This window comes from Anopheles gambiae, chromosome 2 (assembly GCF_943734735.2).
Source record: "Anopheles gambiae chromosome 2, idAnoGambNW_F1_1, whole genome shotgun sequence".
NCBI classification, from domain to species: domain Eukaryota; kingdom Metazoa; phylum Arthropoda; class Insecta; order Diptera; family Culicidae; genus Anopheles; species Anopheles gambiae.
The window spans coordinates 50173466-50198610 of record NC_064601.1 but is presented as its reverse complement, the minus strand read 5'-3'; the positions used below and the strand labels follow the sequence as shown (position 1 = coordinate 50198610).

General features: G+C 43.1%; 1 protein-coding gene across 7 annotated transcripts in view; it reads left to right on the top strand.

Annotated features, from left to right (window-relative positions):
* LOC5667599 (uncharacterized) overlaps nucleotides 1–23462 on the top strand; it is a 64879-nt gene extending 41417 nt beyond the window's left edge. For 4 of the 7 annotated variants that reach the window (XM_061643050.1, XM_061643048.1, XM_061643051.1 and 1 more), the window contains exons 5-11: nucleotides 9567–9764; nucleotides 11504–12183; nucleotides 15548–16218; nucleotides 16296–16644; nucleotides 16724–17287; nucleotides 17357–17995; nucleotides 19631–23462. In XM_061643050.1, the coding sequence (XP_061499034.1) occupies nucleotides 9567–9764; nucleotides 11504–12183; nucleotides 15548–16218; nucleotides 16296–16644; nucleotides 16724–17287; nucleotides 17357–17995; nucleotides 19631–20173 (3644 nt within the window). In that variant the 3' untranslated portion in view covers nucleotides 20174–23462. The remainder of the gene's footprint in view (nucleotides 1–9566; nucleotides 9765–11503; nucleotides 12184–15547; nucleotides 16219–16295; nucleotides 16645–16723; nucleotides 17288–17356; nucleotides 17996–19630) is intronic. The other 3 variants (XM_061643055.1, XM_061643053.1, XM_061643052.1) reach the window with 3 other exon arrangements.
* The last annotated feature ends 1683 nt before the right edge of the window (nucleotides 23463–25145 follow it).

The window sequence follows — 25145 nt, the reverse complement described above, 5'->3', positions numbered from 1 at the left end:
GCCTACCCCGGAAGTAGACAACCTGAGCAACGCAACAAGTTCCTGTTGCCCCGTGGTCCGCTTTTGCTCCATCCGTTGCTTGGAAAATGTCAAAACGGAAATTGTAGTTTCATTGCGTTGCTTTCCGTTTCGCTTCCGGTGCACGGAGGTGCACGTGGACAGTTTCGAGGGAAGCTTAAACTAGCGTCGCGTTCGAAAGAGCAGTGTAAGGGATGGATGAGCTTTCGTGAACCGTGACCTACGGTGTCTCTCCCTCGTCCATCGCGCTCGATCGCAACGCGTTCGCCGTCATGCGTGACTTCAGCTTGTGCGAGGAGGGCGCATTGCTGGAGTGATATCGAGTTTCGCCCATCCTAGAAAGTCAGTCCCGGACAATATCGGGATCTTCGGGCAGGGCAATTTTTAAAAGGGGTCTGTAAATACCCTCCTGCGCTTATGCCGTGACATTGCCGTTGCTGGTACGGCCGGTAGTGACATTTCCTCCTCCCCGGTTTGAGAGAGAAATTGGTTGGCAGTGTGAATGGAGGATAGCCGTGGGCGGAAGCATGGTTCGATAGTTGCCGCGGGCATTTGACATTTATCGTCGACCATAGCGTAACTACCGGAATCAAATAGTCGAATCGGGTTATACGAATCCGGGCCTTTGCCAACTACCAAGCGGGAAGCTTTCACATTACCAACGTCGGCCACACCTACTGCGAATGAGAATGGGTTGTGTGTGGCATGAGTCCTTTGTGTGGTTGTGACATGACCGCGCAATATGTGCCATCGAGCATCATCGCACAAGATGCTCGACTTTAATGAGCTAGACCCCCAGTGTGTGCTGTCTAGCGATGTCATTGATGTTTGGCTCTGCGCCTGCGGTGCTTTGCAGGCAAATAGTGGCTTCTGAACCACGCATTAATAACACATGGCTTACATCTTAGCCATGCCTGGCGAAATCCCAAACTATGATGAAGTTGTAAATGTTTGTTCTCTTCTGAGTGTGCGATAGATTGAGCCTGTAGCTGTCTTCATTAGACGACTGGGAACTTAATGGAGAAATGTAAGGCGGCTCTTAGTGTGCAAATCAATACCGATAGTGCAAATCGAAGAACTTCAGCCAATAATAAAACCTTTTCCAAACAGTTTTGAGCAATATGAGCTTCTGGGTAATGTTGTAATATGTTCCCGTATTTCAAAAATACATTTCTCTCGAACTTTACTTCAATAGCATCTTTCACTGCCGTTCAACAGGCAATAGCAATGTCATGATTCTAATATTCCCTGACAGTCGATATCCGCTATCCTTTTGCAGTAGCTGAAAATCGTGCTGGAAAAAGGCAGAGGATAGTTTGAAATTACTTTTCATGTTCACATTTCCATCGTATCGATCCTACTTTCATGTACAATGTACTTGTACGGTTTATCAATAGTTTCCAGTGAAGGTACTGTATGCATAAAGTATTTATTGGTGTCTGTGTTCTTTTCTGCTGACTTTATGATATATTTTGTGCAGAGGAGAGTGTTTTACAAACTTTCCTTGACAAAAGAATCTTTGCAAATTGGTTTGTATTTACCTAAAACAAAATAAACACATGCCCGGTTAATGACAATATTAGCAAGATTGTTTGGGCCTTGAGGAAGACTACGAATCTGTTGCTACCACATACTTTTGTTTGTATATGCTTCTCTAAACATACAGTACCAGGTTACTTTTGAGAAAGTCTTGTGCTTTTTGTGTGCAAATTGTTTCTTAGTTAGGAGCTTAGTAAACCACCAAACCTCAGACCGTGCCATGGTTTGTATTTCAAGAGTTTTCGTTTCGTTCTAAGGTTTCTCCTTAATTGGACTTTATTCAAGCAGCATACAAGTCTCTTACGGAAGAATTTTGCAGTTGTTGTATACTAAATTTGAACTCTAGACTGGGAAATGTGTTCCGGCATGGGCATTTGCAACAACCGCAGCTCAGTATTCACATCGAGTTACGAAGTTCCGGGAGTCGTGCTGTTGTGAATGAATGACGACTCGTTGTGCTGCTGGCTGGATCGTTCTGGTCATTGCATTTCTTCAGCGCCCTGAAGCCTGATTTCTGTCATGAAAAACCAGCATGCGGGGTCAATCGTTTGGGGGAACACACACAAAGGAGTGGTTTATTTATGCGGCGTTATGTTTAGATTCGCCGAAAGAGGGGAGAAGCAAACGAGTGTTTCACATATAAATATTATTACTGTTTGTCTCGTTTTATGCTTTGATTTTATTTATGCTTGTATGCGTAGCCAAAGCGATGATGAAGCCGGGTCCTCCACACCCGTGTGTCATGTGGTTTCGATAAATAGAAACAGAACGGGCGGTGGCTCTCGATCTTGCCACTCGACGTACGATCAGTAGCGTGAAATCGGCTGGTGTCAGCGTTTTGTTTTTGCTTTCCTCGGTCGATCTCTCCCTCATTTGACGTCTGTTGGTCCTCCTAAACTCTCGTTCACCCCATGGGCCGGAAAACGGGAGAATATACCGCCTTATTATGCTCCGATTGTTAGCAAGAGTCCGGTTTGCCGGTTGCGTTTCATCACGTTCGTTAGCAGGACCGGGTCTGTGCGGTTTGTTCAATTTATTCCACAAAGTTAACTGCTCGCGATTGGACGCAATCAAATTCGGATAGTGCTAGTGAGTGGGGCTGCTTGACTTGATCGGAACTGCTTACCGAAGGGACAGTGCTGGATGCAAATGAAGTTTTGTGAAAATAATTGCTATCCGTCTGTTGATTATTTAAAACGATAATGTTGGATGCTGGCAAATACGCGCGAAACAAATTCTAACATGCGTATGAGCGTTGCATGTGCTGATAGAGTCGGATTAGTAGCTGATGCATCCTTTTTAATTAAGAATACGAAAAATCGATTTCCGGTTCTGCAGGAAGGAGTTTCCTTGCGCAAATGACTGGCTCAATCAAGCAATGCGGGAAGTTGTGTGAAATAATAATAAAGTCCGGCTAGGGCGAAAGAACAGTGAACGGTGCTTAAAAGGTGAAAATGGGAGGAAAATTGTTGACAAATTGGGGAATGAAATTAATTGGCATCGCGTGTTTGACTGCCGTGCGTGGATGAGTGTACAGTTTATTTTTGCTGACGCGTTCGTCCCTGATGAAATTTTGCCAGAACGGAGAGAACGAAAGAGGTGTGTGTGTGTTTTTTGCTGTTTTTCATTTCTGGATAAAATAACGTAAAAAACTACGTTTTGCGGTGTGCGGCAAAGTGAACCTCCGGGTTTTGTCCACTGAGGGATTTTTCGGTTAAAAATAAAAATAACCTCACACAGTACCGGCATTTTCCCAAGCGAAATATCGTCAGGCAAGAGCAGATTCGGTGTGATAAGAGCTGTGGTACTGATTTGTTGTGCTTCAACATTTCCCTTGTCCTCCCTCAGTGTGTAACGATGTGTTTATGGAACGAGGACCAAACATAAATGGTACCGGCTGTTCATTAATTCTATCAGCAGCACTCGTAAAACCGTATGCGAGTAATAAGATGGCCTCCCAATGTGCGACGGCATAAGCGAAGAAACTGCATGATCAAATAATGATTCGTGTGTCCCAAAGGGTTAATTTGGGAGCTTTTCTATGTTCAGCGTGTGGTGCAGTGTGCTAGAGGGATTTATATGTGTTCGCTAAATAAATTAGAGTCATACGAAAGGATAGAAACGATTCATCTTCTTAAGGTTTTGGCGTTGGCGAGTGAAATTGTTCACATGAGTTCGAAATGTAAAAGTTTGGTTCAAAGTTTGGAGTGTGTGTGTCAAACAAGTTAAAGTATGAAAATGCATATGCTACGATTACATACCTGCCCATCGTTCCTGTCATTAGGATCGCGGAGTCTGAAGGGATCGTTCAACGCTATCAGTGACGAAGGTAACGAATGTTCTGAAGATTTCGGTAATTATATGTTCAGCGTACTTCAAGAATTGTGGCATTTAAAATAAAAGAAGCCACAGAAGTTCAGTGTGCCTCGGAAAATGTAGTAAAGCTATGGTATATGGGTAGATATGTTACCATTAAATGTAATTATGCCATTTTGCTTAACGTCTTTGGGGTTTCCATGTCCTAGTAAAATATTTCACAACTGGTGCATTCGAGTTGGTTTCACGAAGTCTGGGGAAGAATTCAGGGTAATATTCTTAATGAAAGCATCCACCAAAGTACTCTACCAAAATGCGCATAACATTATTTCAATGTGCGATGGCTTAAAGCTCACTTAAGCTCTTGAGAATGGGGGGGGGGGGGGGGGGAGGGGGGGAATTCTTCAACTCATTGTCGGGTGGAAATCATTACGCGAGCTGCGGTTGGGGCAAGCTTATTGAGAAGCTTTATCGGCATTTTAATCGGTATTTCTCCGTCAGGGCCAGATGTAAATCATTGGGGTTGGGTTTGAAATATAATGTGACAGCTGACGCTGCTGAACAGATTGCTTCCAGAGTGTGGAAATATAATGCAAATATGTCTGCAAACAGTTTACTAATGTTAAATAATTGATTATAACAACTTTAAAATCATCTTTGTTACATAGCTCGAAATACTTTTCTAAAAGGAAACTTAGGAACTAGTAGCACCCATAACAAAGAACACCAAACCAAAAACTCCGGGTAAATTGGCATGCCTTATAAATTATTTCATGATGCTCCAACTCCTAGGTATCCTGGGTTAGGAATTTCGGACCAAGAATGTCTCGAATGTAATGGGTAGGATACGATGCTAAACACGGTCTTAATAGTCATCCAATTACGCAAAGAAGCTGGGCGGTGGCAATTGCTGCAGTGTTTACCTTGCCGCAAACCAAACTTGGGTGAAATTGTAGATTGACCGGAATCGGAGACAGTGCTGGCAGTAAAAGTGGAAGTTAATCGCTTGTTTTGGGCTTGTAATGGAAAGTGTTTTCGGGTGATGTTAGAAGTGCGATACTTCTGAAATCGATTCGATGTGGTTTCGAATCACTCTGCCTTCTCTCTCTGTTGTTGCCGTCTGATAATGTTGTATCGATTTTGGACGACGCGCATGGTAACACAGGTAGCAGAATCTGTTCAAGAAGAACGTTTCCGAGTACAGTGATACACAACGCTCGTGCTCACCGTTTAATGGGATTTCATTTCTGCCATTTCTGATGCTATGTTTTATTTCGATCGGTTGCTATACCACATACATCTCGGTTATGTTAAGTATGTCATTCGCGTTTTTACGCTGTTGATTGTTGGAATTTCGTGGAACACATTCGAGTTTACCGTCTCTAGATAACCGAAACGAAATTACGAGGAGTGCATGCATGTTTTTGCCTCATGTATATCATTTCTTGTATATTAGTTGAGTAGTGTTTAGAAATTTGTTATCTGATTCATTTTTGAGAAGAATCATCAAGAACTGTAGTAATAACCCTCGTTCATCGTTCACCTAATGTCCCTGAATATGTGGATAAGAAATGTATCATAAAATTAACGTTAAAAACAGCGAAGAAAACGTTACAGAACATACAAGAAACTATATAACCAACGACAACTCTGACGCCGGTGATGGATGAGCCCGTGCTAGCATTTTATTAATCTTAATCATGGGAATCTTCAAACCACGACAATAGGTACTGAGGATTTTTGTTAGAATGTTAACTGAACTATAAACTTAATCGAGGCACTTGGGAAGAGGTACTAGTGCCGTACACTGGACAGGTCATATCATTGCTGTTGAGGTGAAGTTCTTGCAGCTACAGACGACAACCTTTCCTGGGAGATTTCTTGCTGCGCAGGACAATGCCAATGACAGCAAATTTGTGCTTCCAACCGGGAGGTAAAGCCAATTCATTCAATTTATGAAGGTAGGCTCGGTTTGTAGCAGGCGTTTCGTGGATAATTGTGGAAACGATGCTAAGATAGGGCACCCTGGGCCGGAGCTGTTGAGGGTGGTAATGAAATGAAAGTTCAACCACCGGAACGTTCGTACGGCGTCTTCGTCATAAGAATCTGAAGAGTGCCGAATGAATGAGAAGCGACCCTAGTAGATGGAAACTTGAGGTGAATGGATGAAGATTGTAAAAATTACCGGTTGAGTAATTTTTCCCATGCGATAGAACGCGCTCATTTGCGAAAAGCTGAAAATCATACAGGAGGGAAGGGGTTGTAAAAGAGTAGCTTTAATATTTACCTAGAATTGTGCGGCTGTTGCACATTCAGTTAGCTTTACTCGTGTGCACATTAGTTATTATACTTATTTTGCCTGCTTGGCGGTATGACACAGATTTTTTGAGAATCGTGCCAAATCGTGGTTTCCACAGCTCTAAATTGAAATTGACTTTTATCCGTAAATCTCTAAATATGAGGTTTTGAAGTTATTACTTATTCTGTATGATAAGTGTTTAGTGCTATTTCATTAATTTGCAAATTAAAAGCTGCAATGGATCGCATAAGTATTGTAATCCGGCTCCAAAGCCGTAAGCTACCTCGGTAATGCACAAATTAAATGTATCGAGCGAACTGCAGATTCCACTCGAACAATGCTTCGAGTTAGAACAAAGAGACCACGCCCGAATGAACGGTTCCGTTGCTCACGATCGTAGAGAGTGAACATGACGGCAAGGGAGAGAAAGATTAATGAGTTATGGAATTGTGATACATTTGCATGTCAGCTGCATTGCGTAGACTGTGCTGGTTTTGGGGCGATATTCTGGGAAATGCATTCATGGTTGTACCAGTATGTCCTAGAAAATTTAACACCATCCCATCGGTTGATATTGATATCTGTGTCGAAACGTTTTGTTTCCATTCGTACGGCATTCAAACACTCCCGCAATTGGGTGTAATGAAATTTCTTTGTTTCTGTGTAATGCAATGGGTTGTGTTTGAATGGCATTGCAGTGCAAATATTGCTTAATTCTTTCCCAAGCATTTTATCTCATTTTCCCCTTTTCACCATGTTGTCTGAGGCTCGTGACAGTGCTTTTGCTAAATGTAAAATTTTGCGTGGACATGGAATTTTATTTTAGTACCATGATTTCTTGGTACACAGTTTCATTTCCTTTTCTGTGTGGCAGTTTACAGGGTTAAATGCATGCGCAGTGTGTCAGAATGTATAAACAGAACGATGACTTATCGTAAGAGTATTGGATGGTTACAAAACTCAATGAAATTGTTGCCATTTTTCAACCAACTACGTATGGTGAGTGGAAGTAGTTGCGGTTTTAGCCTCAGTTGGTGGGATGTAATATTAAATTAAACTCAAACTGTCATGCTGTAAGCGATTCCGGTATGAATTTATGGGCCTAGTGGGTATTTGTGCTGGGCGAGTTTTTATGAACTACGTTCTTCGTGGGAAATTGAAGGCAAATTCATCAATATTTGGTCCCGATGGAAATCGGTTGCATATGTTAATGCGATTCACCCACTTCTTTGGATATTGGACACAATGATGACAATTGTGTGTGCTCGAGTCGTGAGATCATTTCTCGTCGCTCAAGAATATGTGTTGGAATAGAAAACATTTTCGCTTTGCTGATGCTCCCGTGCCTTCGCTACTATTACTGTCGACGAGTGAAAGGCTCAATACCTGGATCGTGACAAGAATTAGGTCGTGCGGGGCCTGACGGGAAGCCGACGGAAGTAACAGCAATTGAGTAGTTTGTGCTGCACCGCGCAAAGGTAACATTCGACCAACGGTGGCTCTAATAATCATTCACCGGTTTTACGAGACCAGTAGCGAGATACATTCGGTGTGCGTGCGTTGCATAAATGTCCGTTTCACGGCAGAGCGCGAAAATGTGCGTGTTTGGAATGTAGTCGTCGATTGAACCTAGAAACGGTAGAATATGTTTGCTCGCCTTTCGTGCTGTTTCGACTGGTTTTTTACGATTTTAGGCTGCAAGAAGATCACCCAGTGGTAGTTGATTTATTCATTCAAACTGTCAACGTGCGGTAAGATAATCTCGAATAAGGTGCTTGTGATAGTATCGTGCGCATTTTTTTATTGCTCGATTAATGCTGGAAACATTTATATTAAACTATATTATAGATAAAGTTATACGCTTTTTGTCAATATAATTGTCGTCAGCGGTAGTACCCAGAAGTAGTAAAAACTAAAACTCAATAAAACCAAAACCAGAGAGACATTTATTTTTTTAATGTATTAATCTATTAGAAAGATGATGGATCTTCGTGGACTACATGCACTACTACAATCATATTGTGCTCAGGGTTCCTAAGTTTGACATAATACAATATATCATGTAACCAGTACATTTTAAAACACTAGAAGACCAATCAATACAGGGTTTACCTAGCCAATCCGGCATCGTCAAAGCGTTATCGGTCGCCGTAAATACTTTTTCGGGCGACGTAAACCCTCAATTGGGCACTGCCATTTCTATTCGAGCCTTGTGAAGTATGAATCGGGCAAAGTACAGAATTAATTGGGCCTACTTTATATTTTGTTGCTTTCTAGCTGTAAAACAATACTTTTTTGCGAGTAGTTTAACTGATATGTAAGAAAATTCACAATTTTTAAGTTCAACTACATTAAAAATTATTCAAATTCCTTTTTTTAATTTTTAATTCAACCCTGTACAATGCAATTTAGTTTTATATTTTTTTAAAAATATAATATGTTTGGTGATTTAATTAGGTAAACATTTTAAAATAACACACAATAAGTTAAACAACATGCAAAATACGTATTTTTAAACAGCTTGATGGATCAAACACACCGGAGCGACCGATTTGACACCTTCAAGAGTAGGACGCTTTCATTCTGTACATTGCCCGATTCATACTTCACAAGGCTCGAATAGAAATGACAGTGCCCAATTGAGGGTTTACGTCGCCCGAAAAAATATTTACGGCAGTAGTATTTACAGTATTTGACGATGCCGGATTGGCTAGGTAAACCCTCTAACATTAAAATAAATGCTGACATTATTATAAATCAAGCATAACTAGCACAAAAAAGACGATAACAAAATTCAGTCATCAATAAGTTGGTGCATAAATTAGTTCAATTAGCTATTAGAAAAATAAAAATTTTTTGGTAATCAAGTATGTCTCATCTCATTGCAACTGACATCTAATGTGATAAAATCATCACACATCACAACAAACGAAGAAAATGAAGATAATTCCTGTGTGACTTGGTGCCATTGATGATGTAAAACTACGCTATTGTTAAAGCAGTTCTCTCGTTTTGCATATTACTCATTCAAGAGTTTTCATTATTCTAAGCATGAGTTAATTGCCATTATAAAAAGTAAGCATTCTTTAATGAAGCTTTTGCGAAAACTGAAAAATAATATACAGTTCGTTGATGAAAATGCATTGCAATTTGGGCTCATTCGATATTATAGATTAGCATGAGCTGTTGGTCAGCTTATTGATATTTGAATTAGTGTTCATATTTGTTATTCAAATGAATGTTTAAAAGTCATAGTCATTAGTTCTTATTTCTGCACTACGACATGTTTTATTCAACGTTTTTCTACATTCAGACACAAATACAAAACCCTCATATATTTTCACATTATTTTAACTCTTTGCTTTGTTTATTATATGTAATAACTTTTTTCCAGAATGTGACTCTCAATGTTCGGACGACATTTCGCCAATGCTGGAGGCTCCGCTGCCACCCCATGCCACCCTTCCGATCGCTCTGGTGCCCTTGACAAAGTCCTCGCCGGAACGACGCATTACGCAAAAGGAGATTATAGCCGGCGAGGAAAGGCCTAAGTTCCTTACCATCAAACAGGTGCAGGATTCCGGTTCGCAAGGTAGGACGCGGATGGATGAACACATAAGTATGCCGTTTGAATGTTCGGTTCCGTACGTTTGTAGTATGATTTTTCGTATGAATTTTTCATAATGCAATCGGAATGCAAATGGTGCTGCCTGCAAGCATTGTAATGTTTGGATAATGAAAAAATCATCAAATTTTATTATCTTTGAATCGCAATATTTTGTATAATCCACATTCATTTTAATTAACACAAATGCAATGCTTCCGATAACGTTTGTTGAATGCAATTTCTGTTTAAGTTTTATGAAAACCACACTCATATGCTCACACTCGTTCATTCGTCCATCCTTTCTATGTGGATGGAACGTGGAATGCAAATTTCAATAAAATGTTCATTTAAATACACAACCACAATCTCACGCTCGAGAGGAAATCGCATTGAACCGTTCGTCACCTCCACCCTTTTGCGAATCACCTTCACCATTACCACCACCACCATCACTCGCATCTCTGGCAGAACGGGAATTGGAAAAGCGAGGCAAAAACAAATTCAATCTAATTCCATTTCAATCCTGGCACGTCACCAAACCTCAGCAGGAGTTTCCTACATCAACATCCTACACGGCGGGCACGGAGTTACATTCGATACATGCGATAAATTGGACTTGGATGCATTTATTTCATTTTTATAGTTAAACTTTTCACCGAGTTGATCGACTAGGAACGCCCAAGGCGACGTTGTGTCGCGCAGGATTTGCGCGTTCAAGAAGTTGTTAGCTGCGAACGGTTTTCGTTAAAATATTGCTGTTCTGTTTAGTATAGGAAAATTACTTTTTTTATTGTTAAATTATTTTATCTGAATTACTCTCAAAACAATAAAATTATCTGAGAAAATCGCTGGCTCTCATTGAGATATGCTCTCGGAAGGAAATGGAGACGCACAGTTCTCGATAGCCGAGACGGCCTTCAAAAATTTCTTTTTATAGAAATTGTGTAAAATCTGTTCATGAACTTAATCATCTCATCTAGATTGCAATCAGGCTAAGCATCCACTAATTAGAAGCTGTAGCTAGGATAAGTTGAATTAGTAGTTCCATTCGCACGTTTGTATATGGTAGCGTAGCTTAAACCTTCAGATCTTACAAACTTTTGTCAACCGATAAATAGTGATGGCTTGCTGTTGAGCCATGCATTTGAAAAGATCTTAGTAATGTAATTAGAAAATAGTCGACTTCTTTGCCAAACTGTCATGATTGTCATGATAGGAATACAAAAATGGCACAACTAGGCTGCATACAAATGATAATGAATTTCTCAAAAGCCACTTACTGTTCATTCGGAAGGATTGCCTACTGTACCATATATTAGAGGTTCTGTAATGTTCAAGCGCACTTTAGTACCGCCACGATTGCATTCGAAGCACCCACTACTTCACGTGTGTTCTGTGCAAACTTCAAAGCAACAGAAATGCAATTAAAACCAAGCTGCAATTTGGTCGTTTTTGCGATAAGGCTTGCTTGCATTATCCGTTTCCTTTTCTCTTGATTGTCGAACGCTGTTTTACGCTGGCACGTTATACCTGCAACACTACCCTTTGCCACTAGGCCTGCCCCTGCCAAATGCAACAGTGAAACTAATGAAGTGCACCATTTTTGTTTTGAATTTTGCCCCGCTATACCAATACTGTCCGCGCCAAATGTATGCCGTCGTTTCGCAAAACGGCGCTCTGCACCCGGTTGCTACCGCTTACCCCGGGGTCGGTGACGGTGAAAGATGGTGACGGTAAGGGAGGAGGTGGCGACAGCGGTGCGACGGCATCCCAAACGCCCCAGCGCTACATCGTGGAAACAATTACGATGACCACGGTGACCGAGCGCCGGATCGTGCAAAAGGAGCAGGAGCAGGAATCGCCGACGCGGCCAAAGCCTGGCCCGACCGGTAGTGGAGGTGCAGTCGAGGGTTCGACGGTGGCCAACACCACCAGCACCACCTCCATACCAACAGTGATGTCTGCCTTATCCACCACGCTTTCACCTATCGTTCCAGCAGGCAACGAAGGTGGTTCGACCGCAGTACCGACGGTGGCCGGTGGTGCCCCGGGCACTTCGCTCGCCACCTCAGCCGCCAGCCACGACTACCGATCTCTTCAGCAGCAGCAGCAGCAGCAGCAGCAACTGCAGAAGGGTCTACGTACGGGACAGCCAATGGCCGGTGGTGAAGGAAGTGCCTCGCAGCAACAGCAGCAACAAGCGCCGGGCGGTGGCACAGGTCAGTACGAGCCGGCCAAACATAAGCCACTAAGCACGGCGCAGGCGATAAGTGGCATCCTCAAGGGAGGCAAGCTGTGGAAAAACGAACAGCAACACCATCAGCACCAGCCACAGCAACAGCAGCAACAGCAACAACAACAGCAGCAACACCAAGCACACCAGCAGCAGCAGTCGACCGTTCAGGTGAGCTAATTTCTTCATTGCCTGCAGGCTTTGTAAATGTGGGGATTAATTTAAACTAATGTCCCAGTTCGGAGGATGGTCCTTACGTGTTCGGGGGGCTAGCGAATGTAATGAGTCGTTAGGCGTTTAGTCGTGACACATTAACTCTACCCATTAAACGCGATTTTTTTTGTGGAAGCTGATTATGTTTGATTTGATTTGACCGTTTTTTTATTTGATTTTGCTGAGGCTTTTCACATTTTGGTAGGACAAAGTCCTTGGCACTAGATAGCAGGATGCAACGAGTAGCCAAATCGACAGTAGCAACACATTTCCGTGCGGATGCGTTGATGGGATTAGAGAAACATGTCAAGCTTCATTTGTGTCATATTGCCAATATGGCACATACTAGGCTCGCATGTGTGTATGTGTGTGTGCCGCTTCTCAACCTCGGAAATCGGAAATGGCCCAAAATGATCCCAAAGGGTTTTAGTGTTGGTTCTAAGCAACAAAAAAAAGACTCAGGTAGACCCAACAGTACGCGCGAGAGTGTCTGTAGTGTGTGTTCGGTGTATTATTTTATCATTTTTTACATCCAGTGGCGCCGTTGTGGAAATGTAATTTATTACTTCCCTCGTCAAGGCCCTCGAAGGACAGTGGAGTGCAGGAATGATGTAACCGGCGTAGCAGATCCTTGGAGAGACTGGCACAAGGGACACACATACACACACACAGTGTTCGGTGCGAACCGGTCGACTAGCGTAGCGACTCGGTAATAAATCAAGTATTTTTGCCATTTCCCTTGGGTGGAGCTCGAACAGAGAATGGCTCAGAGAATAGAGTTTTAGATTGAAGCTGGTGTTGGAAATGAGGTTTTATTTTTGTTCTTTTTCGCTTCAATGCCTGTCTGTGCACGACTGTGTGTGTGTGTCTGGCAGTTGTTCTCCACTGACAGTGGAAACTAATCGGGTGCTTTTGGATTTCCTTTTTGTGACGCATAGAGTCAACCCGCACTGCTTTTGTGCTTTTTAATTTATGATGAAGGCACAGTCTGATGCGTCACAAGTTGTAAGGCAATGATTTAATTGTTAGTGAAAGATCTTTTTCCCTTTGGCGTGTGATTTGTTCCCTATCGCTGTAACTGTAGTGATACGCGTACAATAGGTTGATGATTAAAGTTGTGCTATTTTTGCAACGAACATATCAACGCTCTTTTGTGAAGGAGGAGTTCACAAAGTGTGAAAATTTCAAAACGGATGGTGGTCACTACAACGGCGAAAGACGACCGAAACGGTCGGTATAGAAAAGTTTAACCGGGTGGTGGTGTACGTGACCTAGTTCTCAGCTGACAAGGGCAGAAAAGGACAAAGTCAGGAAAGTAATAAGTAATGGTGATATAGAGAGGGAGAGAGCAAAAAAGAAAGAAAACCCTCAGCATTGACAAAACCTACGCTGCGATGCTTTGAAACATCCTCTTTGCTGTATGAAAAGCTGTAAAAGTTTCTTTGTCAAGGACAAAAAGCGCAACCATATTTTACTGTCGTTGTGTCCACTTTGGAGCCACTGTTCTCTTTATTCAGTGTCCACGTCGGTTCGATTAAAATAAATGGAGCAAGGTTGTGCAACGATGATATCGCGTTGAGTGAGATATCAAAACGTTATTGTATTGTCAGTGGAAAAAAGATCCAATTGTGTGCTGTTTCTGTAATGTAATATTTATGACGATGAAGCAGTGATTTGTGGAAAATGTTGCGGAAAATTGTGCCTTATAAAGTATTTAAATTGAATATATGTGAAGCAATACTATCATTCCATTTAAATTGACTCGGTTCAAGAGCGAAGCGTCGCGCTTACTCCCGTTCAGTCGACAAAATACGTGCGTCAATCGTGAATTCGCTTGAGGCTGCTTTATGCTAATCCTTAACTTAATTTAAAGGCTTACAAGATTCCTGTCAGAATTATCATGGACGACGAAAGAGAATAGATGAGCTTCAGTTCAGTTTCCAATGAGCTATTCCGTCGACAATTTTCGGTTGGAAAGCAATTAACTGAGCTACAATAGTCTCTGTCAACCTTGTTGCTATAAACACAATTTTACAGAATGCCTGGTACCAGCAGTTGGAGTGAAAATAGCACTTCCTCTGCGGTTTCATGTTTTGTGATTACCATCGTTTGAGTGGCTTTAAGAAACCGATTGCTAGAACGATAGATGCGTAAAACAGCGTTCATATTTTAAAGATAAAGCAAGTGATAATAACCGAGCGATCGAAAGCTTTCTCCCCTTTTTGAGCAAACAGTGGCAACCGGGGAAAGGGGACAAGAAAATCCACCGGAAAGGATAATATGAGAGTAATATGAATTTTTCATCCCGTCAAATAGCGGCTTTTATTAGCCCGGGGGAACGTGCTTAGACTGCAAATGCGCCAATATTTATTATGATGGTATCGATTATTTCAACCGCCACGCCATACGATGGCACTGGTATTCGACATCTCTCGATCGTCCCCTTGGAAGCGTTATGTTCCATTAACTGCCACTACCGTCACCGGATAAGTACCGATTGAAAAGCGAAAGAAAAGCAGCAAGAAAAACTTGGAATTCTTACTTTTATCTGGAGTACTTTTTTCTTTACTTTCGAGCGGATGATAAGAGCGGTTTTGCACAAAACCGCAAAAGGATATCCGCTTGCTTTCCGGTTAGTCCGGGGCAATGTTTACAGACGATTTTCACTTTCACCATTTCATTGAAACCTTTTTTCATACTTTTTTTACATTTTAAGGGTGCTGTTTGAATCACACTTATAAAGTATCGTTGTATGGTTGAACGTTTTCTGAGGGCTGAAAGAGACAAATGGGAAGCAGCGAAACGGAAACTGCCAAGTTTGCCGTTTTCGACAAGCATTTTTTAAACACCAACTCAGCAGAAAGTGGTTGGAAGAGTATTTACAAATGGCGTTTACTTCTTCTTTCTGTATCAAAGTGCATCGGAAGGAATGAATGTTTAATGTCGACTGATTTCATAGAATTCGATGATACAATCTTTGAGCACTTACGGTGACATGGACCGAATTTACAGTTTTCGGTTAGTGGATGTCATCGCATCGCACCGTAGGATGCTATTTATGGAACTCCTGGTAGCTATGCGGTGGCATTTATTTTTAGAGTGAACCAATCTGGAAGGTTATTTTGGTCAAACAAAGTGTCGAAGGATATGTTTTGGTTTCCTGTCGCGAGCAATTTCAATGTTAATGGATCGATCGCGTTAGTTCGATAACCTGTTCGATATGGCGATTTGAATGGGTATTTGTAAACGAGACGTTTCTTCCAACATTATCAACACAAACCAAATTATTGTAACATTCAAAACATCTTTTCAATCTCCATAGAACGACGACTCTACAGCAGTGACCTCGGATGAAGAAACGAGCTCGAAGCGTTCGGTACGTTTCAACGAGGAGTCAACGATCCGTGAGGCGTGCTGCGACGGCGAGGTACAATCTGGGCTGGGCGAGGGTGAAATGGGTACCTGCCGAGCGATCAACTACATGTCGGACACGCTCAAGCGCCACTCGTCGGGACTGTTCCACAACGCGCTGCGGCCCAACTCGGCCGTACGTCAGCTCTTCCCTAGCAGCGCCATTCAGCCTCTGCTTACAACGGCCAGTTCCGGTACGGGTCCAACAACGCCCAGCGCCTCGGCGGGCACTGCCACCTCCGCCTGTTCTAATGCTCAAACTCTGTGCACGACAAGTGCTGCCAGTGGCGCAGCGGCCATGTGTCCAGCTGCCCTCAGCGCAGCACACTCGACCGTGCTGACGCAGGAAGCACTGAAGGCGTTTGACGATGCGAAGAAAGCGGCTGGGCTGGTGCATCAGCACAGTCTGACAAGCAATTCCGGTAGCATGAGCAATATACCGAACAGTGCGGCAGCTGCGCTGGCACTTTCGGCTACGGCGGGCACGGCAGTGCCGGGTGGTGGTCCGGGCGAAACGGACACCATACGGCGCTCGATTGAACGCAACGCTTTGCGAAGATCGCTGATCAAGTATGAGCCAAAGTAGGTGACCTGGTGGAGGAAGTATGAGTTGTCATTTTGTAAAAATGTACATATTTTTGTGTTTTGTGTTATCACAGGAAGAAGATCCCGGTGAAGGATGTTACGTCGCTGGAGGAGCGCATCCGACAGCTTACATGCGACATTGATGATCCGATCGATGAGACGGGTGGAGGTGAGGGTAGCGATCAGGCGGGTGACGGAGATCTCAGCGAGATGGAGCGTCGGGACAGTCCGGCCGGTGAAGAGAATCCCCAGCAGCCGAAATACATCCCAGACAAAAGCTTCTCGCCCAGCTCGTCCGCATCGAGCTCAAGCAGCGGTTCTAACGGGTCGACCTACAAGAAGATCACCGACCTGTTCCATCGCGATAGACGGCAGGAGAAGATACCGGAAGCGGATGAAAACCCGATAGTCATCATACCGCAGGTAAGGAGTCACACGGCGACGAGCCGCGGCCGCGGCCTCTCCAACCGTCATTAACTGTATGTTCCGATTTCCTTGGCAGGACTGCCGTTGCCCGGCGGGTCCGGATATTGGAATGGGTGTTCAAATTCAGGGTGCACACACACAAATCCATCAGCCTCCGCAGCAGCGACACGTGGACTCGCGGCGCCAGTTCCTGTCCACGCTTGCCCCACTGACGGCGTGTGTGGCCGGGCAGCGCGACGATCTGTCCTACTACACGCTGGCGCATCCGGGCGATCGTAGCTCGATGGCAAGCTCGCAGAGCACCGAGTACAGCATCGGAGATATCGACGCCGCACTGCACGATGACGACGGGAAGAAGGTGGCACCGGACGTGATTGCCGGAACGCCCGGGCAAGAGTCGGACGAGTTAGCGGCATTCGTGCAGCAGGAAGGCGCTCGTACCGAGCGTCTGAAGAAGCGGTACAGTGCGGAAACGTCAACTTCCGCGCCTGCTTCCGGCGCCGGTTCCGACGATGACGAGCAGAACGACTACGGGTTCAACTCGCGGCCCTCGGTGCGGGGTATAAAGCCGCGCTTCGGCTCCACTAACGAAATTCTGCAACAAATGCAGGCCCAGCTCGCGGCCCCAACACCTCCGCAGGTAAAATAGATACTGGAAAAAGGGTGTCACATACTTCTTTTATACCTAAACTTTCATCTCTCTTTGTAGACCAAGTCTCAGTCGACCACGGTACCCGCCCAAACGCAACCGATCCAATCGAACACGTTGCCCCGGCCGAGCATGCATGTGGCGGCGGCCAAGCAACAGATCACCACACACCAGCACACGGCCTCCTGGAGCTACTATCCTGCCGTGGACCCAGCGACCCAGTCAAAAGGAGTCGCCCATCAACCACAGCAACCGGCTGGCACGGTACAGCAAGCGCCAGGTGCTACGGTACCCGTGGCCACACAGCCCAACATGCTGGCGGCTGTCGATCCGCATGGGAACTATTACCACATACCGGTGCAGACGCGCCACAGCTACCATGGGCAGGAGGCGATCTACCAGAACTGCGCCAACCTGCCGCTGGGCGTGCAGGCCAGCGCAGTTCAGGTGCAGTCGCATCAGATTCACACGCAACACCAGGCCGTACATACGGCGCACCACATCCACCAAATGACTGATACCGCCACGTACGGCAAGTTCGCTCGCAGCCCAACACGGCGGCCCGAATCGCCACCACCACTGCGCAACTATCATCAGACGATGGTGCTCATCCCGTACAATGCCGAAACGTACCATCGCTACACCGCCCAGGAGCAGGAGAACTATCGACGTCAGCACAACATCGTAGAGTATCAGCAGGTAACGTTTTAGATGTCGGAAAGGCTGTTTTTAAACACATTTATCGGTCAGTGAGAAGTGCTTCGTGGAGTCAAAGATATCGCCGCCATTTACGAGGATCTTGTATCATGCATTATTTGAGTGTCTCAAGAACCGTTAACATCATAATAGATATGGGTATATCTGATTAGGATTCAATATCGGAATTCATGAATTCATGTGTCACTAAAGATTCACAAATCTCTCAAGCGTTATGTATCCCACAAGATTCATGTATCTGTATAGATTCATTCCAAAGATCATATGTAGGTGCGATAGATACATCCACAATGAATAAATCCTTTATTTTAATTATAGTAAGAACACCTTAGTTTGCTGTTTCACTAAATCAGAAAATCAAAACTCATAATTTTAAGAGTTATTTTTTTCATTTTAAGATTCTTGCTTTTAATGGCATAAGATAAATGTATATTAAGAACACTAATATAATATAAATGAATCTCTTAACTCAGAGCTAATTACGAATCCTTACATATATGAACATCCTTTTAAATCTGTAATGATTTGGCAATCGTTGTATATTCGAATTAATGAACACTGAAGATTCATGTATTAAAGATTAATGAATCACAACTAGTGTTGGGTTCTATGAATCTTTCGTTGAGATTCATTCATATGAATCTTCAGTGATGAATAATTCGAATATCGAATCGACTCTTCAAAGATTCATGAGTCTCTAGATATTCAGGATTCATCAAAGATCTCCAAGGATTCATAAAAGATCTCCAAGAATGCATGAAAAATATCCAAGAATTCATGAATCTATAGAATTTATACAGGATTTCTCACGATTTATTGATCGGTTCCCATAATTTTTTAGGCTCGTCTCACGATTTATTCATCGTGTCCCATAGATTTTTTTGGGTTTGTTCCCATCATTTATTGGTATCGTCTGATTGGATACCAATACAATTGAACCAACAAATTCTGGGAAACGCCAAAAAAATTGTGGAAACACACCAAAAAAATATGGGAAACATCCAAAAAAATATGAGAACTAACCAATAAATCGTGGAAAACCCTGTAAGTCCATTAAAATCCATATATCTCTAGGGTTTAATTAATCTTTCAAAACATTGAATTTGCGCGATTCCGCCTAACAAAATGCCTGTTTGTGGGTTCTAGCCTCGCATGAACCGTCGCCGTAGCAAAACAAACTATCCGACTGCTTGGTACTTGCCAAGAAGTCTCAAAAGCCTGTATAGGATGGTATGATCACATAGGTTGTTACGCCAAGAAGAAGAAGAAGAATGAAAAGATCAAGGTCGACGAATCTTTGGAAATTTATGAATATCTTGAAATTCATGAATCCCTAGAGATTCGAGACTCTATTCGAGATTCGAGACTTGATGATTGAGTTTGATGACTCTTTAAGATTCATTAATCTTTGAGTTTGACAAGCATCTTTGAGACTCATGATCCTTTGAAATCGAGATTCAGAATCATTGAATCATTTCAAAGATCCATTCAGATGCATGAATAATGAATCAGATTTACCCAACACTAACCACAACACAACATTATGGCAAATAAATATGACTTGGCGATATTCAGACTTACTTCAACACGTTTCTCTCTCTGTCGCTTTCTTCACAGGTCACACAGCAAACGATCCGTGTTCCGGTTGGCTATCCACTGCCCGGAATGCAGCTCCACGTAGTGGCCGCCGGTGCACGAGCAGGTCTTCCACCACACTACTCCACCCTGCCCCGGCTGGGCACGAACACGGCTCCCGTGAACGCGTCCACCGGGACGGGCCCGTCGACGCAGGCCGCTCCGCCACCACCGCAAGGTAAACCGCCCGCCTACTCGCAATACCCGTCCGATGGCAAGCCGGGCGTGGTCAAGTTCACCGAGCGAGGTGCACCGGAAGGTGCGGCCAGTGTGCAACCGTCCGATGCGACCCAGCTGCTCTCACCGACCGGCCAGGGTCATGGGCCACCGGGCATGCCGACAAGTATGGCGTCAAGCAGCTCGGCCACCACGACGGCCGGCACTACGGCCGGCGCAGTATCGTCGGGCGTGAGCGGCGCGCAGGGTGGTGGCGTGGTGGCGGTCGGTAGCCAGTCAGGTGGCAGCATGCCGAACGCCTCCCAGCAGCCATCCCAGGGCGCTGTTTTTTACGCCATGAACGTTTGACAGGGCGATTAGATAAAGCTGACAATACGGCTCGAGCGGGAGACGGAATTGAGTGGCAGTGAGGGGGCAAAATGCGGGCTGCAGCAGGAATCGTTCGAGGAGGAGGGTGAGGCCGATCACTCAACGCAACCGTTAGCGATCGACTACCATTCTACCGGGGCCGCCCTGTGAAGGCCCGATCACTACAACACATACAACGACGCTAAGCAAAGATGCGCATCTTTCTTCAGCAGGGAAACCTCCATTTTGAATCCTTTCGTGGGACAGGAAAGAGCAGTTTGCACGGGGAACCAATATTTGTGTATGTGTACTGTGTATGTGAGGAAAGTTTCTATGTCCAATATCAGATCAGTCCGTGTGAGTGTGTGTGTGTGTGTGGAACAATAATTCGAATTCCGATTCCTGGCGTGTGTGTGAAAGCTCCGAGTTGTGCGTCTACAATATGTTTCCTGTTGGCAAATCTTACATCTACCGATTCGAACAGCAAAAGGAATCTCGATGTGCGTTAGTCTGTGTATCTGTGTGAGTGTGTGTGTGTGTACAGAACCGGAATGGTTGATGGGGAGATGGGGATGGAATTATCGTTCCTGTGTTTACGGCATCCATTTTTCTTGCACTACTTTTGCCTGTAAGAAATCGTAACGCGTGTACTTCCGGCGCACTGTTTAACCTTCGCGGTAGTATTGAGTGATGCGATGCTTCGGTTTGGATTCGGTTTCATACACTTTCCCACTAGAGCGGCTGTACGATGGTGGGCGGCGAATTGGTACCCCTCCTACGGTACCACATTGCCCTTTCACCTCAACTCACTCTGTCACGCGGAACGATTAATTCGAATCATTAGCGACCATCGATAATGATTCACACACGATAGTCTTACCTATACGTGGGTGTGGGTGTGTGCGGTGTGAGGAATCACTGCAGAAGATGGATCGTAATCCGTGGCGTTGTATCCTGTTTTTCCACGTGTGTATGTATGTGTTTGTGTGAATGTGCTCCACAGTCACTTTTAGCACGATTGATCAAGTAGATAGTGTTGGTTTGAAGGTTTGAAAAGAAGGTTTGAAGGAGTAGTGAAGGGCAGCCAATTTATAACACTCAAATCTAACTGTCTCAATGATTTAAGGGTGAAGTAAAAGCTTAATGTAAGTCAACCAAAAAGAGTTGTGGAATGGTGTACATAGGATAGGAAAGCAAATAGATTTAATTGAGTAAGCAAGTCATCTTGAACACACAACATGAACGTATCACTCAGCAAGGAAGTAGAAAAACATCACGCTCAAATAGGACAGCACTGAGAAAATGTGTCGTGAGTGAGAAACGGAGAAAGATATTTATAAACATACATGAAAGGCATTAAAAATCTTATCATAAAATCATCTCCACCAAGAAACGAAATAAATTATCTCCCAAAAATCGGGAAATGGCTGATGGAATGCTAAAGAACAGGGGCTTGATAATGAGCCGAAGGGTATGAACGCTCTTTAATTATTTAACTAGTGCCAAAGGACGCATAAACCAACTATACGTTGTTTTTTTTTAATTCATTTTACAATAATATTCTGTAAATTTTATTTGCGCAAAACACTGTCATGTGATAGTTGATTTTTTTTTATTCTACACAAACACACACTATGCTTCTAAATTACGGGTATGTGTTTAGTGTACCGTTTTTGCACTCTACTCCACTAAGCGATTTGTTGCACACTGCATGTATACACTGTAATGGGCGAGGCGGGAGAAATATGAGTATTGTTAAATTGCACCAAAGATGCTCTCTATCCAAATAGCACGTCTAGTAGAGAAGATACATTATTAAGAAAAAACTTCACACTACGATAGCACTTACTTGCACGAGCTTTCCCATCCACGCACGCTGCAGGCAATATAAACCCCGGCCTGTGGTGATGCGTTAGTGGATGGAACACTTTAAAAAAAATCACAAAAGTCTTCGTTTTCGTTTATCAATCGAATTTGTGTGCTTATTGATAGCTGAAAGACTTCCTGTTATATCTTTGACCTATATATATTATTTACTTTTTCACGTGTCCGGCGTACGCAGGTACAGATAGTACAGATGGCTTGTGTTGGTGAATGCAACGTGGCAGTGAAGCATTGAGCAAACCGGAAGAGAAACTTGAGAAGTAATAAAACACATTAAAGAAAAGGGCATGAGAGAAAATTATAAAGCATCTCATCAAGGAACGTTAACAGAAGTAAAAAGGAAATGCTAATAACTCATCGCACTAACATGAAACAAAACACTGAACTACATTCATCGCAAAGCAGAAACATCTGATTAAAAATGGCTGGTGGAATTAACTAGAATAGTGGGCACTTGTAAATCGCACAAAACTGAAAGCGTTAACGCAGAAGCAAGCTAACATGTAAAACCACACAAATATCCACACAAAAAAAACCTTGCAAATAAACTGTAGTGAAGGAAGAATAACTGATAAACAATGCAGCAAACAGAAGGTAGTAGTAGAAACAGTAGAAAGAACCCCCTAATAAATAGCGTAAGTAATGATACATACTGCAAGTGCATGGCAAAGCGTAGTTGGTAGTGACTTAGTGAACAGATTTGTTTCATTTTTTTTTGCATACAAGTAAAACGAACGAACGCAAGCGTTCTGGACAGAAAGTGCACATAAGTAAGCATGCAAGTAGAGCGGAAATGCTTGCGACAGGAGAGCGATAGGCTCTTTGCGAATGTTTAGGGAAGCAAACGAAGTGAAAAGGGGAAGATAGTGACAGCAAAACCAATAGCTTTAGTCCCGAAGGTTAGTAATACAGTTAGTAGCAAAGTATAGTACGTATTCAACTGAAAGACAAGGGAAGGAAGTGCAAAACAGTAAAAATTCACAAACAGAATCGAGACAAGGAACTCTCCAACTAGGTATGGATGATAGATCCTGGCAGGTAGAAGTCAATGCATGGCAAAGAATGAACATAGAGCAGACAAAAACAAGTAGCGTCAACCAAAAACAGACATATAAACAGAAACCAATGCTGATTGCAATGCAACTACATATAACCATCTTACCCAAGGTATATATATATATATACATACAAAGAAACAAACAAAATCGAGCAAATAACAAATATAAACCCAAGCATATATGGAAGAAAATATATATATTTAGAGTATTGCATTCATGCTGGGCGAGCCAATTGGTGTAGCACTTGGGAAAAAAGATGGTGAATGCGAATTTGCAGCTGCTCGTGAAAACCAGCAAACATGGCCTCAAGGTAAACGTGGGCGAAAAGCATGCGCAACAAAACAATGGCTTGACAAAATAATAGCAAGCTCGATCAAGTGTGCGATCTACTGAAAAACAACTAATCGATCGATCGTTTGAGAACAAGAAATGAACAAAAATGTTGATAGCACATGTGCGCTGTTTTGGATTATGAATTCAATGGAATTATATGCTCGTTTTAAGAAGGATACATTGAGAATGAAACAAATCTTACATTCCCGTTGATTGTTAAAGGAAAAAACAAGTAAAGGTAAACAGCGTGAGCGTGTGTTTTTGGTTAAAACTAAGACATTTAGATGGCAAGTCGGTATTACTCAGTAAGAGGTGTTTAAAGAGTTGGACAGGCAAAACCTACAGGGATAAGCAGTATAACAACACGCGAAGAAAGTGAAAATGTGTTTTACGAAAACTATCATTGCGCAGAGGAAAGAAAAACATAATAAAAGGGACAGATATGTGTGTGTGTGTGAGATGGTAGCAGACAATGGAGAATGGGCAGCGAAGGAGACTACAGAAAACAGCAGAATAAAGATGAAGTTAATCTTCGGTTGAAATAATTGTCAAAGAAAAAAATGTGTCCATGTTGTCGTTTTTTTCATGTTTGCATCCAAAAGATAGTAATTGCCTTTTATTTAATTTTTCGTTGTCGTCATCGACAGTACGAATCATTTGCTTACTCGCCATACTTTTTTGAGGTCAAGGCGAAACAGCTTTCTGCGACGGAGATGACAAAACCCACCCACACCCAGATGCTGGATCAGGAACAGGTTGGACGAATAGGAAGAAACAAAGCAAATAAAGCAAGCAAAGGCAGCAAACATGAAGCGTGTGGGGTCTGTATCTTTTGGATTGAAGCGAATTGAATCCGGACGTTCATTCAGCGAAGACGTCATCACGTTGGTTAGGCGCCTGGAAGGAGCAGCGTGGCTTAAGTGAAGATGTTAATTTGTACTGAGCGAGTGTAATTGAGCAATAGCTCAAAATTGGCGCCCAGAAAACTAAACATCCGCCTGCGTGTGTATGTGTGCGTGTGTTTGCGTGATAAAAAGAATGATCAACAACAATATGTCTATAACACCTCAATTACAAAACGTACAAGATGGATTGATGGTTTGGTGTTTGGATCATTGTAGTAGCTTTAGAGTTTGTTTGATATGTTGGATTCAATGACAGAAACCAATGGTAAGTTGAAAAGAATGCGATGAAAAATCCTACTCATTTATTGTGTGTAATATAACGACCTCCATTTTACAATTGATGTACTTTTATTTTGTTTGACCCTGACAACACATTAACAGCTTGTAGCTTGGATCGTGAATGCAGCTTATAATATTGGTAAGAACGCGATCACAGACAATTAATGCTTTGAACAGTTTAAAAGTGTCGTCATAATTAGAATCTATGTTATGTCAATCAAGCACGTGGTTTATCTTTCGATGCACGCGCCACTCTCGAACACACCGCTCTCCGATAGTTTTTATTATCTTGGTTATCGTTTACAGGTTTACACACTACGCTAGGACTTATACAGTAATTTACAGGTTACAGTAATAAGTAACCAGATAGTCAGTCTGGGACGATAGGAAAGCCCGGGAATGCTTCGGAAATCACGACTGTTACAAAACGATCCACATGTACTATTGCACCAATTATCTTTGACAAGGCTGATAAGTTTGTAATGACTGTAATTCGCATGATCCTTATAAATA